This window comes from Pelodiscus sinensis, chromosome 19 (assembly GCF_052426305.1).
Source record: "Pelodiscus sinensis isolate ZL-2025 chromosome 19, ASM5242630v1, whole genome shotgun sequence".
NCBI lineage: Eukaryota > Metazoa > Chordata > Testudines > Trionychidae > Pelodiscus > Pelodiscus sinensis.
The window spans coordinates 1088894-1101696 of record NC_143070.1 but is presented as its reverse complement, the minus strand read 5'-3'; the positions used below and the strand labels follow the sequence as shown (position 1 = coordinate 1101696).

Sequence of the window (12803 nt, the reverse complement as noted above, 5' to 3'; positions counted from 1 at the left end):
ATTGCACCATCATGTGTTCGTCTGCGCCAGGCAGAACGATCAGCAGCAATACTCTCCCAGGGTCCAGGATCTGTTACAGGTCTTAAGGGTGTCTTTGAAGCTCTTCTTTTGACCTCCAAGAGATCGCCTGCCGTGTTGTAATTTGCCATAGAGCATCTTCTTGTGCCTGTAGTGCAGTGTCTAGTCCCAGGCCGGTGGGGGAGAACCAGCTACAACCCATCTTGGGAAAAGGGGGGGGGCTCAGAACCCCAGCTATGGACCACAGCCCCGCCAAGACAGCTCGGCTTCCCTCTCCCGGAGGCAGCCGAAAACTAACTCCCACCACCAGCAACTGCCCCCAGTCCCCCCACCCCCCCGCTTTGTCCTGCTTCCCCGCCCAGGTGTTACCTGCTGTCCCCTGGGCCTCAGGCGGGGAAAGACTGAACCTACTTCCCCAGCGAGTCCTGCCTGGCTTCCCCCTCTGTGAGGAAATAGGACGTTTTGGGGGCTCAAAGGGGTGTTACATACGGGGGGGGGTGCTCAGTGCCTGGGTGTGACTAGTTAATGTGACAAGGGGGGGGTGTTTTAGCGGTTCGGGGGGGCTGCATACAGAGGGGCGCTCAGTGCCCGGATGTGACAAAGCGGGGGAGTTTGTTGTTTCAGGGAACAGCCCAGAGTTGGAGCCTGGCATCTGGTTCCCTCGACCGTGCCCAGAGGGGTCCAACCAGACACCAGAGAAGGGGTGGCAGAGGGGAGACCCCAGTGACTGGCCCAGCGGGTCCCAGCGAGGGGGGAACATTGGAGGGGGGGGTAGAGAAGAGGGGCCCAGGTGACCCCCTTACCTGGGGAGAGACACTGGCGGGGGAGGGGCTGTTGCTGGGGGTGTTGGGGGCGCCGCCGGGAGACGGGGGCTGTTTTGGGGGCTGAGGGCAGAGCAGGCAGGACTCAGCCGGCTGCGGGGAGGCTGACGTGGGGCCGGGGCCGAGGCCGACTGGCCGGAGGGATCCGTTGTGTTCAACGCTCCATAACCCTCCTGCTGGGCGCTGCCTGGGAGTCGCTCTGGGCTGGGGAACAGGGAGGCGCTATTCCCTCTGGGAGGGGAGGCCCTGGGGGTCCAGAAGGAGGGGACCCCCCGAGGGGCTCACGACGGAGGCAGGCGGCTGGAGGCCCTGAGAGGCCCTGTTCCGGAGGCAGACCCCTTAAGTGCAAGCGGGCTCCCAAGAGAGGGTCGCCGCATTGGAGTGGCCCCCTGAGAAAGGGCCGTCTCACTGCTGCTGGAGAGGAGGGGGTTCCCCAAAAAGGGGCTGCTGCGCTGGAGAGGGGGGTCCCGTCCAGGAGCCAAGTGTGGGCACCACCTGTGAGCCGTGACAGCCTCCTCCTCCAGAGAGTGCTGCAGGCCCTGGGGAAACTGAGGCACGCACACAGCATCACTCCAGAACTGCACAGAGCGGTGGACTCAGACACTGCACAACAAAGCAACCAGAGCAGATCCTGCCCCTGCTACATCACACCTACCACCCCTGAAAGGGCCCCAGCGGGTGGGTGGTTCCCAGTTGCCCACTGTCCCCAGAGCCACTGTGTCTGAGTGAAAGCCCCAAGGGGAGATCAGCCCCATCCCCACGGCCCCTGTGGCCCTGCGTCTGTGCCAGGGAACCGAAGCCGGGCAGCTCCTGGCGGGGGGTGGATACACCCAGATAACACACGTCTACCTGGGCAGCCTGTTCTGCTTCTGCGGCACCGCACCGTGCTAGTGAACCAGCTGGGCCCAGACCGGGGGAGGTACCGACGCCCCTGCTAGGAAAGTGACCCCTGAGCCCCCCCCAACAGGGAACCCAGCGCACAGCTCCTGTGACTGCAGCCCTAGGGCAGCGCTTCTCAAACTTTGTGGCCTGTGGCCCAGCTGGGTCACTGCAAACCTTTCTGCAGCCCACCCGTTGCCCATGGAAACGGTTAATTACAGAATTACGGCTGAGCCATTGTGCTAGTGCCAGCGCCGGGGAGAAGGGTTTAATTTAAATTCTTAAACAGTAAGAATTTTACCTGGCACGTTTATTTAAAACTAGCCAATTAGCCCGTCAAAAGACGGGATTTTCAGGTCTCTCCTCCACGTTGGTCTTCTCTCCTGAGCCTCCCGTCTCTCATGCCGCCTCTCTCCTCCTCCTGCCTGCCCCTCTCTGTCAGCTCTCCTCCGCCTCCTGCCTCGCTCTCTCTTCTCCTCCTCCTCCACCTGCTTCTCGCTCTCTCTTCACTCTCCTGTCTCCATGGGGGATGCACGCTCGTCCAGGCCCCACCCTCGGGCATGTACGTCACCACCCCGCCCCTTTGCCTCCTGCCGTGGCGCTCAGCTGACTTCTGCACCGCTCAGCTGGGCCGTGGCATGGGAGCAAGTGGCCATTTGGGCCCTGTGTTCCCGGTGCTGCATGGGGCGCGAGGACCCCAAACAGCTGCTTGCTCCACTTGCTCCCACGCGGCGGCCCGGCTGAGCGGCGCAGAAGTCAGCCAAGTGCCACGGCAGGAGGCAACAGCGCCACCCAGAGGGAACAGCCAGTGTTTCAGCATTACAGAGTCACAGACATGGATCTACTATAGATACGATGAAGTTTAATAACAATAAGTAAAACGTTACTTTGTGTCCAACACAAAAGGTTTCAGTATTTTCTTTATTTATGGCAGGGACAGGGAACCTTTTTGGGTGGGGGGGGGGGGGTCACTGACCCCCAGAAAAATCATTTGGAGACCACACAAGTGAGAAGCTGAAAAACTCCCCAACACTCACTGATGTAGCCCCCAACTGAGACACCTCCCTCCCCTGGTGTCCCAGCCACACGGGACAAGGAGGACTGAGGTTCACGAGGCCAGATTTACTTTCCTGGGGTTCCAGAATTAGTGCATTTTGTGGATCCCCCTTAGTCTCTGGGTTGGAGACAAAAATTAGGGATTTGGTATGTGGAATCAGGCCGCCAGCAAGTGGGATAAGGATAGGGGTACAGCATCTGGGAGGGAGGGGTGGGGGAGCGGGTACAAGATCAGGGGGGAGCTGGGGTACAGAAGCAGGCTGGGAGTAGGGTGTCTGGCCAGGGGGGAGGGGGCAGCGTGTGACCGAGAGAGAGATTGCAGGAGCAGGGTGGGGGGAGGTGTCTGGTCAAGGGGGATGTGCAGGATCAAAGGAGTGGGCAGGAACAAGCTGGGGGTGCAAGGTCTTGGCAGGAGTAGGGGGGAATGAGGGGGATTGGGACACACTTTTCTGGCTTCATCCCCCACATTGGCCAGTGGTTTGTAGAGTGCTGCTCCCTTGTAAGACTCTGCTACCGATAGCAGGAACTGCTCCTATAATGCATTGCTACCAGTAGCACAATCCTGCAGGCTTTCTAAACCGAAAACCAGAGGTTTCGTCTTGCTGCCTGTCTCAGCGCTGGTGGCTCCTCCACATTTCTCCATTTACACCACCTCTTCGGTGAGAGGTCAAGGTGGGGGACTGAGTCCCTGGTGATCTCACTCCTTCTGGCTGCAGCCCCCCCAACCTCCTGGGGAGACAGGCAGCCGTGTCACGTTATTGGATTTTGCGGGGAGCAGACACAGGATAGGCAGGTCCTGCATCCTTTGGATGCTTCCCCAGCAGCTGGCATGGTGCATGTCCTGGGCAGTACCGGCAGGCGGCGGAGCCTGCAGGCAGATGTCATGGTGCCACCCTAGCCACTCCCCCCACCAGGCTTCTGACACACCCAAAGGCAGCGATCGTGGTCCCCCCAGCCAGGGAGGTGGATCCGTGATCGCTGCTCTGGGCTGGTCAGAACAGCGGCATCTTCGGTCAATTTTTTCACCAAGTCAATTTAAGAAAATTAGCAAGTCTCGTCACAAACAATGAACCCGAGTCGAGTCTCAAGTCGAGTCACCTCGGCGACTTTTGTCGGACTCAAGTTCAAGTTGTGGGACTCGAGTCGGCCACTCTGGCAACCGCTCTCCTGTCTAGTGGGGCTGAGCTCAAGCCAGGAACCAGCTGGAAGGAGGCCATGGATCACTTGTGGTGTGTGGACCGCACTTTGAGAACCACTGTCCTAACACTGCACCTTTCAGCCCCAGGGACCAGTGTTGTGTCTGGTTTCCCAACCTTTTAAAAATTCACGATCAGCCCCAATGCTGGGAAGACTTTGGGGGGTGGGGAGGTAGGCAAAGGCCACTGCTGCCTAGCCCAACATGCGCTATTCCCTCCCTGCTCCCAGCCCCGCGACACCGCCGGTCCCCAGTTCGCCACACACACACCCCTGCAAGCCAGCTGGGGAGAGAGTAAGACCCAAATGTTTATTGTTGATTTTCATGTTTCCATTTCAAAGAATTCTCAGACTCTTAGCAAAAGAAATGTACATCCCTCACACACAAGCAAAGCAGCTGGGAGCAGCCCTGGCACCAGTGTAGGTGTCATCCACACAGCCCTGCCCCAGAGCAGGGCGCTGGGCATGGACTCTGGGAGCCGGGGTAGCCTTTTTGGGTATCTCATGATCCACTTGGGAATCAGCTTAAATTAAAATAAAAACCATCTCGCCCCAGAGCTTGGGGCAACAGGGATGCAAGGCTTGGGGGGTAGGGTGGGGGGGCATGTGAGTCTGTATCTGTGAATAGGAGTCCCGTGATGCATTCAAAGCCCACTGTGTGTTTGGGCAAGAAGCTTTATTGGGTAAAGCCCCCATCAGTTGTGGTTTTTTAAAAACAGGAATTTAACTAACTCAGCTGAAACTCACCCCACTGTAGTTACCCTATGAAACTCACACCGTGGACAAGGCCTGGCTCGGGACAGCAGGGCTTAGCCTGCAACACATGGAGCTGCGGCAGCGCAAAGAACAAAGCTATAATACACTAGCCCCTTCATCGCTGCAGAATCAGTCGGGGCTACAGGGGCCAGAGCCAACAGCCGGCCACACCCAGCCGTAGGTTATTATTTCTATATGATCATCAAGGATTTAAGTGAATTTGTTCAGAGTCAAGCGGCTGCGCAGCAACTGAACCTTCGGCGCCCCGTCAGGAGGCAGCCCCGGGACAGGAGGGAATCGCGTCTCAGCGGGTGTTCAGCTTAGGTACAATCATGACAAAGGGCGCTACGCAGGCTGTGGCAGGTGCTGACAAGTCGTTGCATCCACTGGAGCTTGATCAGCGCTGATCTCTCCCCTCACGTCGGGCTCCGTCACGCTGCAGGGACAAGGCAGGGAGAGGCAGGGTCAGGCCGGCCAGACCAACAGCTCACCTGGACTCAGGGAGGGGGAGGCCTCTGACTGGGGCCTGCTCTCAGGGGGAGGGACCTGGCATCACTCACCCCCCTGAGCTGCAGCCACCCTCCGCTATAGGTCCCAGCCCCTCCCCTGGGGCCAGACACCCCCACCCCTCCCAGAGCCACAACTAACTGGGACCCGCCTTTGCAGAGGGAAAAGCAGACTCCTCCCTGTGGCACAGTGGGGGGCTGTCTGCTCTGTGACCCGGGGTCCCCCTGTGCGGTGAGGTGTGTGGGGCGCAGTGGGGGGCTGTCTGCTCTGTGACCCGGGATCCCCCTGTGCGGTGAGGTGTGTGGGGCGCAGTGGGGGGCTGTCTGCTCTGTGACCCGGGGTCCCCCTGTGCAGTGAGGTGTGTGGGGTGTAGTGGGGGGCTGTCTGCTCTGTGACCCGGGGTCCCCCTGTGCAGTGAGGTGTGTGGGGCGTAGTGGGGGGCTGTCTGCTCTGTGACCCGGGGTCTCCCTGCACGGTGAGGTGTGTGGGGCGCAGTGGGGGGCTGTCTGCTCTGTGACCCGGGGTCCCCCTGTGCGGTGAGGTGTGTGGGGCGCAGTGGGGGGGCTGTCTGCTCTGTGACCCTGGGTCCCCCTGTGCGGTGAGGTGTGTGGGGAGCAGTGGGGGTCTGTCTGCTCTGTGACCCGGGGTCCCCCTGTGCGGTGAGGTGTGTGGGGCGCAGTGGGGGGGCTGTCTGCTCTGTGACCCTGGGTCCCCCTGTGCGGTGAGGTGTGTGGGGAGCAGTGGGGGTCTGTCTGCTCTGTGACCCGGGGTCCCCCTGTGCGGTGAGGTGTGTGGGGCGCAGTGGGGGGGCTGTCTGCTCTGTGACCCGGGGTCCCCCTGTGCGGTGAGGTGTGTGGGGAGCAGTGGGGGTCTGTCTGCTCTGTGACCCGGGGTCCCCCTGAGCGGTGAGGTGTGTGGGGCGCAGTGGGGGGGCTGTCTGCTCTGTGACCCGGGGTCCCCCTGTGCGGTGAGGTGTGTGGGGCGCAGTGGGGGGGCTGTCTGCTCTGTGACCCGGGGTCCCCCTGTGCGGTGAGGTGTGTGGGGTGCAGTGGGGGGCTGTCTGCTCTGAGACCCGGGGTCCCCCTGTGCAGTGAGGTGTGTGGGGAGCAGTGGGGGTCTGTCTGCTCTGTACCCCGGGGTCCCCCTGTGCGGTGAGGTGTGTGGGGCGCAGTGGGGGGCTGTCTGCTCTGTGACCCGGGATCCCCCTGTGCGGTGAGGTGTGTGGGGCGTAGTGGGGGGCTGTCTGCTCTGTGACCCGGGATCCCCCTGTGCGGTGAGGTGTGTGGGGCGCAGTGGGGGGCTGTCTGCTCTGTGACCCGGGGTCCCCCTGTGCGGTGAGGTGTGTGGGGCGCAGTGGGGGGCTGTCTGCTCTGTGACCCGGGGTCCCCCTGTGCGGTGAGGTGTGTGGGGCGCAGTGGGGGGCTGTCTGCTCTGTGACCCGGGGTCCCCCTGTGCGGTGAGCTGTGTGGGGCGCAGTGGGGGGCTGTCTGCTCTGTGACCCGGGGTCCCCCTGTGCGGTGAGGTGTGTGGGGCGCAGTGGGGGGCTGTCTGCTCTGTGACCCGGGGTCCCCCTGTGCGGTGAGGTGTGTGGGGCGCAGTGGGGGGCTGTCTGCTCTGTGACTCGGGGTCCCCCTGTGCGGTGAGGTGTGTGGGGCGCAGTGGGGGGCTGTCTGCTCTGTGACCCGGGGTCCCCCTGTGCGGTGAGGTGTGTGGGGCGCAGTGGGGGGCTGTCTGCTCTGTGACCCGGGGTCCCCCTGTGCGGTGAGGTGTGTGGGGCGCAGTGGGGGGCTGTCTGCTCTGTGACCCGGGGCCCTGTGCTGGGAGGGGAGATTCTCACTGACTCTCCCAAAGGTGTGTTAACCCAGACACCCAGGCTCAGCCCCACAGGGAGAGACACAGGGAAGGGGGGAGACCAGCTCCTGGCTGGGGGGCAGGGCTGGGAGAGAGTTTTAGTTTCTGTCTGGAATCATGGGGGAAGCAGCCTAGGCAAGGGGCTGGGATTTAGGGGCCCAGGCTCCCCCATCTCAAGGGGGCTGAGGCATCCTAGGCCTGCCCTGTGACCGGATTCCATCTGTGCTGGGCTGTATCCTGGAGAAGCAATAAACTCCCTCTGTTCTACCGGCTGGGGGAGTCTGTTCGGCCGCTACGGGGGTGCAGGAGTTGGGGAGACCTCAACCTGCCGTCACACAACCCCCGCATCACCCCAACTGCACAGAGACCAGGAGCTGGCTCCCCACAGCTGGGAGGGCAGAGGGGCAGAGCCTGGGGCCTCTGGGCAGGGTCCCCCCAGGGCCCTCACTGAATCCCCCCCCCAGTCTCCCCTCACTTACCCTTGACACACGCGTCGGACCCCTGGTTGCTGCCTGGGGGGACAGGAGAAGGGGGGTTAGTGTCTCTTGCCCATGTTGGCCCCAATCGCCCACCTGGCCCCAGGGCAGGTGTAAGGGGGTCCCAGCTGCATTTAGCCCCGGGGGGGCAATGCAGGGAGCTAGTGGGAACTGGGGAGGAGAGGAGTAACACATGGTGCTGGTACCTGCTGTGACGTAGTGGGGGTACCTGGCTGGTTTCTATGCTGCTGGCTCTGGGGGAACCCCCACTGGCTGCTGTGGGTACCACGACCCAGCAAAACAGGATGAGTCACTATGCAAACCAGTGGCCAGACACCCCCCATGGAGAGGAACAAAGGAAGGTGGAATGCTGCCTTGGCTGGGGGGCAGGGCTGGAAGTTAGGGAGTTGGTTGCTGGCTGTCGGAGGGCATGGAGGAGACAGCCTAGGGAGAGGAGCTGGAGTTTAGGGGCCCAGTCTCCCCCATCTCAAGGGGGCCTGAGGCATCCTAGCCCAGTTCCTGTGACCAGATTACATCTGTGCTGCGCTGTGCTGGAGGAGCAATAAACCACCCTCAATTCCACTGGCTGGTGCAGTCTGTTTGTGCCATTTCGGGGTGCAGGAGACGGGGAACCCCCAACGCGCCGTCACACCTGCTCCCTTCAACCCAGTCCAGGCAGGCTTGTCTGCACAGGTGTCGGCCAGCTCAGCCAGGGCCGAATAGCTTGGCTCAACTGCTCCCTTCCCCCGCTGCCAAGCCCCCGTGTCACCAGACCAGCAGGGACCCCCCCAATGCCTTAACAAGCCCTGTCTCCCCCCAGCAGCCCGCGAGCAGCACGTCCCCCGGGCAGTGTCCCCCTGTCACCTACCGGAGCTGGCAGAGCCTTCGTTCCCTGCGGGGAGAAGGAGCCGGGTCAGCACCTCCGATACAGAGTCCCCGGTCTCCCCACCCCCTCCCCCCAATGTCCCGCCCCAGTGAATCCAAGCCAGGTATTTGCCTTGTGCCCAGACACCACAGTGATGGGCCACAGAGCCCAAACATCAGTGTCGCGGGCCAGGCCCCGCTGCAGCTGTGCCCAGCCTCTGAGAGGCAGTGGAGAGTTAGAGGGTGCGCAGTCCCCACCCCGGACGGCTGTGTCCCGGGACCCACAGCGACAGGGACGGGGAGGACTCAGAACTTACGTGCAGCTGCTTTGTAGCCGTCTTTCTTGCTCCCTGCCGAGAGAGAGATTGTCAGAGAGACCAGCAGCTGGGAGACGGCTCTGAGCCAAGTCTGCAGCCCAGTACCTGGGGCTCCGGGGGTGCCTCAGAGACCCCAATACCCCATCCCGGGGGGAGACCGGCTTTGTCGGAACCACCCCTGGATTTCCGGCTGCTGGTGGGGCTGGTCCCATAGTGGCTCCATCAGGGGCTCTTGTCCCAGCAGGGGGATTTCACAGGGCAGAGGCAAAGCTAGTCCCAGAATCTCCCAGCCCAGATGCTAGGGGGATGGGCATGTCCCATGGCTGGCAGCTCCTCAGGGCCGCACCTTGACACTTACTGAGGAAGACGATGGCTCCAGCGATGGCAATGACCAGCAGCAGGACCCCGACAACGACCCCCACGATCAGCAGCACGTTGGACTTGGGCGCTGAAACGGGAACGGCCAGTGAGCAGGGGACACACAAACCCACCAGCTCTGTTAACATGGACACTCACCCTGCCCCCACAACAGTCCCTCCTCACCACAGGGCCAGACTCCTGCCCCCATTAATGCCCTACAGCCCCCCACCCCATGGCCAGCCCCCTTACTCCAGGGCACGCGCAGATCCTCCGCCAGGCTGGCGTGCTCCACACAGCAGGTGTAGTTGGTCTCCTTGCTGGGGTCGATGTCGATGGTGGCCCGGGTCTGGAAGGTCCCGTCCCCGCTGGGCAGCACTTCCAAACGGTTTGTCTCCTGCGGCACAGCCACCCCCTTCCTCAGCCACACCACGGAGACGTCGCGGGGGTAGAAGCCGTGCACCAGGCAGGAGAGGGTGGTGAGCCCGGCTCGGCCTGGCCGGTCGCTCACCTGCATCTGCGGGCGCTCTGGAGGGAGAGAGGGGGGAATGTCAAAACACACAGAGTTAGAGGGAGACAACTCTCAGGCGGTGCAGGCAAGGACAGAGCAGTGAGAGGGGGCCGACCCAGCCTGCTGCACACGGAATCCCCCTCGGGGCTGCCCCTGGATGGGGGGTGACTGACCCCTTCCCCGGCCCCCTCACCCGTCCTCTGCAGCGTCTCCTTCCCGTACTCCAGGTACTTCCGCAGCCACTCGATGCAGGTCTGCTCCAGGTAGGCTTTGTCCTGCTGGAGATCGGCCTTGTCCTCGTTCCAGCGGCGCTGGGTGATCTCGGCCTCTCTGACGGGCGCCACCCAGGTGTAGGAGCTTGTGTCGTAGCTGAGGAAGTTCTGCCCGTCGTAGCCGAACTGCCGGAAGCCCCCGGTGCTGCCGTCCTCCCGCAGCTCACAGCCGTACTTGTACTGCAAAACGTGGAGCCCTGGAACAGACACACGCCGGGGTCACCCAAGGGCGGGGGCGGGGCCCCACAAAGCTGCCGGGGATCAGCAGCATTAACACCCCCCAAAGAACAGAGCCTGCACGTGGCTGTGTCCAGTGTCCCCACATCCCCAACAGCAGGGGCTGCGCAGCCACCAGGGGACCCCCCCCCCCCCCCGTCACATCCACACTCCTGGAGACCCACCTGTGCCCGACCACGGAGCCTGGGGTCCCTGCTGCCTGGGGCCCCCCAGCTCCTCTCCCCAGTTCCCCCTGCTGCTCCCCCCGGCAAGCTGCACCCTCCCATGGGCAACACCCCACCAAGCAGGAGGGGGACCCAGGGCTGCCCCTTCACCCTTGGCAAGGGATTGGGAGGGAGGGGTCCCACTCTGGTTCTAGTGCTTCCTGCCCCACCCCCGCAGGGACCCAGCAACACCCCTCACAACCCTGCCCCACCCCCTGCAGCTACTGCCCCCTCTGCCCAGTTCCCCTGGCCCCAGGCACCCTGCCCCACAGACACTTCCCCCAGTCCTGCCCCACCTGCCCATGGGGGCAGGAGCTGGCTGAAGGGCGGCAGGCCGACGGCAGGGAATCCCCAGCAGGGCAGTGGCCGTGGGGCACTAGGAATCCCCGGCACTGAGCAGTCTTGGCCCCACAGAGCCCCTGGGCTTGGAACCAGAGGGGCTGGCTGGGGGAGCTCTGGGGCCTGCTCCAGCCCCTGTGGACAAGGGGCTCCCAGGGCCAGCTGTGCAAAGGGCCCATGGGCGCACGGCACCCCCCCCCCCCCGGCTGCTCCAAGGCTGGGCAGGGCCAAGGGGTCTGTGACTGGCAGGAGCACTCGCTGACGTGCCCAAGCCCCTCCTAAGTGCCAGGAGTGGCTGCACCCAGCGTTCGGCAGCACACAGGTAGGGGCTGCTCTCTGGTCCCCTCCCAGCCCCACACACTGCCCCTCCCCGGTGAGTGCTATGGGCACACACACCAGAGCTTACCAAGGGTTGCACTAGGGGAAGAGTCCGGCAGGGCGCAGCTCTGAACACACCCACCCCACAGCACCCACCAGGCTAGAACCAGAAGGGACCGGGTGGCACTGAAGCAGGTGGGGGGCACCCCTGGGAGAAGGTGCAGACGGATCCCCAAGGCACAGGGGTTTGGGGCCTTCCAGCCCCCAGGAGGAGGGGAGGGCTCCAAGACGGGACCCTCGCTGGAGGAAATGCCGGGACATCTCCCCAAGGGTCAAATGGGGCCTGAATCAAGGTGCCAGGGGCCCAGGTGCCGTGTCCCAGGCCAGAGGAGAGGGTGGCAGGGCCAGGCTGGGAGGACAGGCCGGGAGGTGGCCTGGCGGGCTCACAGGACCCTGACTCCAGGCACAAGAGCCCCAGGCGACACGTCACAGGCTGGAGGAGGCTGAGCATCCCAGCGAGCACAGACCCTGCCTGCCAGGGGCGGGGAAAACCGGTGACGTGCCTCCGTAACGGCTGTTCAAAGGACGGCTCATGGCCAGCCCATATCGGGGACGCGCTGCGGGCCCATGTCATCAGAAGTTCCCCCCTTGGTGCCTGTTGGGCCGGCTGGGGACCCCTGGAGTGGCACCGCTACGTGAGCTAATCTGAACCCCCACCGACTCCCGCCCCTTGCTTCCCTGTGGCCGGCTGGCTCCGAGGAAGGGGGGCGGGTTTGGAGCGGCCGTGAGCAACGTCTCGCGGAACAGCAGCTGAGCGGGACGTCACCGTTTCCCCCAGGGCTCGCTCACATGCACTGCGTGTCGGGGACACCCAAGCAGAGCCCCAGGCGGCGCGGCGGAGCCCTGTCCTGCCACCGATCAGGGACCCCGCCCAGGACCGCGTCCCCCTCGCCTGCTGGCCCAGCGCACAGTGACCGGAAGTGAGGGCCACGTGGCCGCCCTGCAGGTGTCTGGGACCTGGGCCATGGCTGGGGTAGAGGTGGCCGGGGCCCTGTGGAGGGGCCGTGAGGGGAGGGGTCGGTGCCCCGACCAGCCCGTAACACTCCTGGTACAGGCTGTGATCCGCCAGGAGACCCTCGGTGCAGAGCCCGGCTGCCGGCAGCCCCCCAGGAGCCGCGGGACTGGCCGCAGGGCTCTGTTCTACCCGCATGCCCGGCCAGAGCGCCCCTGCCGGCCAGTGTGAGCAACGCCCGCCCCGCACCGGGGCAAAACGCCGGGAGGAAAATCTCTTGGGCACAGGAGGTGACACCAGCTCAGAACAGCAGCTGGGCAGGCGTCCTCTGACCTGAGCCTCGAGGAAAACCACATACGGGGGGGCCACAGCTCGGAGCCACGCCTGGCCGAGGTGACAGCCACCAGGACAGACACCCAACAAGGGGGGGCAGGGAGTGCAGCGCCATGGCTCCAAGGGGCCCCGTGGGCCGGGCCAGGCTGAAGGCCCATGGGGGGAGGGGCTGGCGGACGTGGGGGTGAAGCTGACCCCACCCTTGCAGGGACCCACACGCCGTGGGGCCAGCAGAGCCCCCTGGGCAAGCAGAGATGCCACCGGGGCACCCTCCCTAGAGGGGAGGGGAACCTGCAGCCCACGCCCCAGGACCAGCAGGGCGACAGCCCTTGGGCAGCCCAGACACACAGCCCCATGGCCAGGGAAGGGGCCCTGGGGGGGGGGTTCCTGCTCCCCAGCAAGGCCCCTGCAGCTCTGCTCTGTGGGCCACGGTGCTGCCACGCCCTGGGGTGCAGGGGCTGCGGGTCGGGGGGCAGAGCCTG

The 12803-nt window shown here is 63.9% G+C and overlaps 1 protein-coding gene across 2 annotated transcripts in view; it reads right to left on the bottom strand.

The window, feature by feature from the left end:
• Positions 1–4252: 4252 nt before the first annotated feature.
• The window catches only part of LOC142823571 (major histocompatibility complex class I-related protein 1-like), a 131884-nt gene continuing 123333 nt past the window's right edge, over positions 4253–12803 (bottom strand). The window contains exons 3-9 of one of the 2 annotated variants that reach the window (XM_089771671.1): positions 9801–10076; positions 9349–9624; positions 9098–9187; positions 8740–8772; positions 8427–8450; positions 7562–7594; positions 4253–5160 (exon numbers count right to left, since the gene is read on the bottom strand). In XM_089771671.1, coding sequence (XP_089627797.1) covers positions 5156–5160; positions 7562–7594; positions 8427–8450; positions 8740–8772; positions 9098–9187; positions 9349–9624; positions 9801–10076 — 737 coding nt within the window. In that variant the 3' untranslated portion in view covers positions 4253–5155. The remainder of the gene's footprint in view (positions 5161–7561; positions 7595–8426; positions 8451–8739; positions 8773–9097; positions 9188–9348; positions 9625–9800; positions 10077–12803) is intronic. The other variant, XM_089771670.1, reaches the window with a different exon arrangement.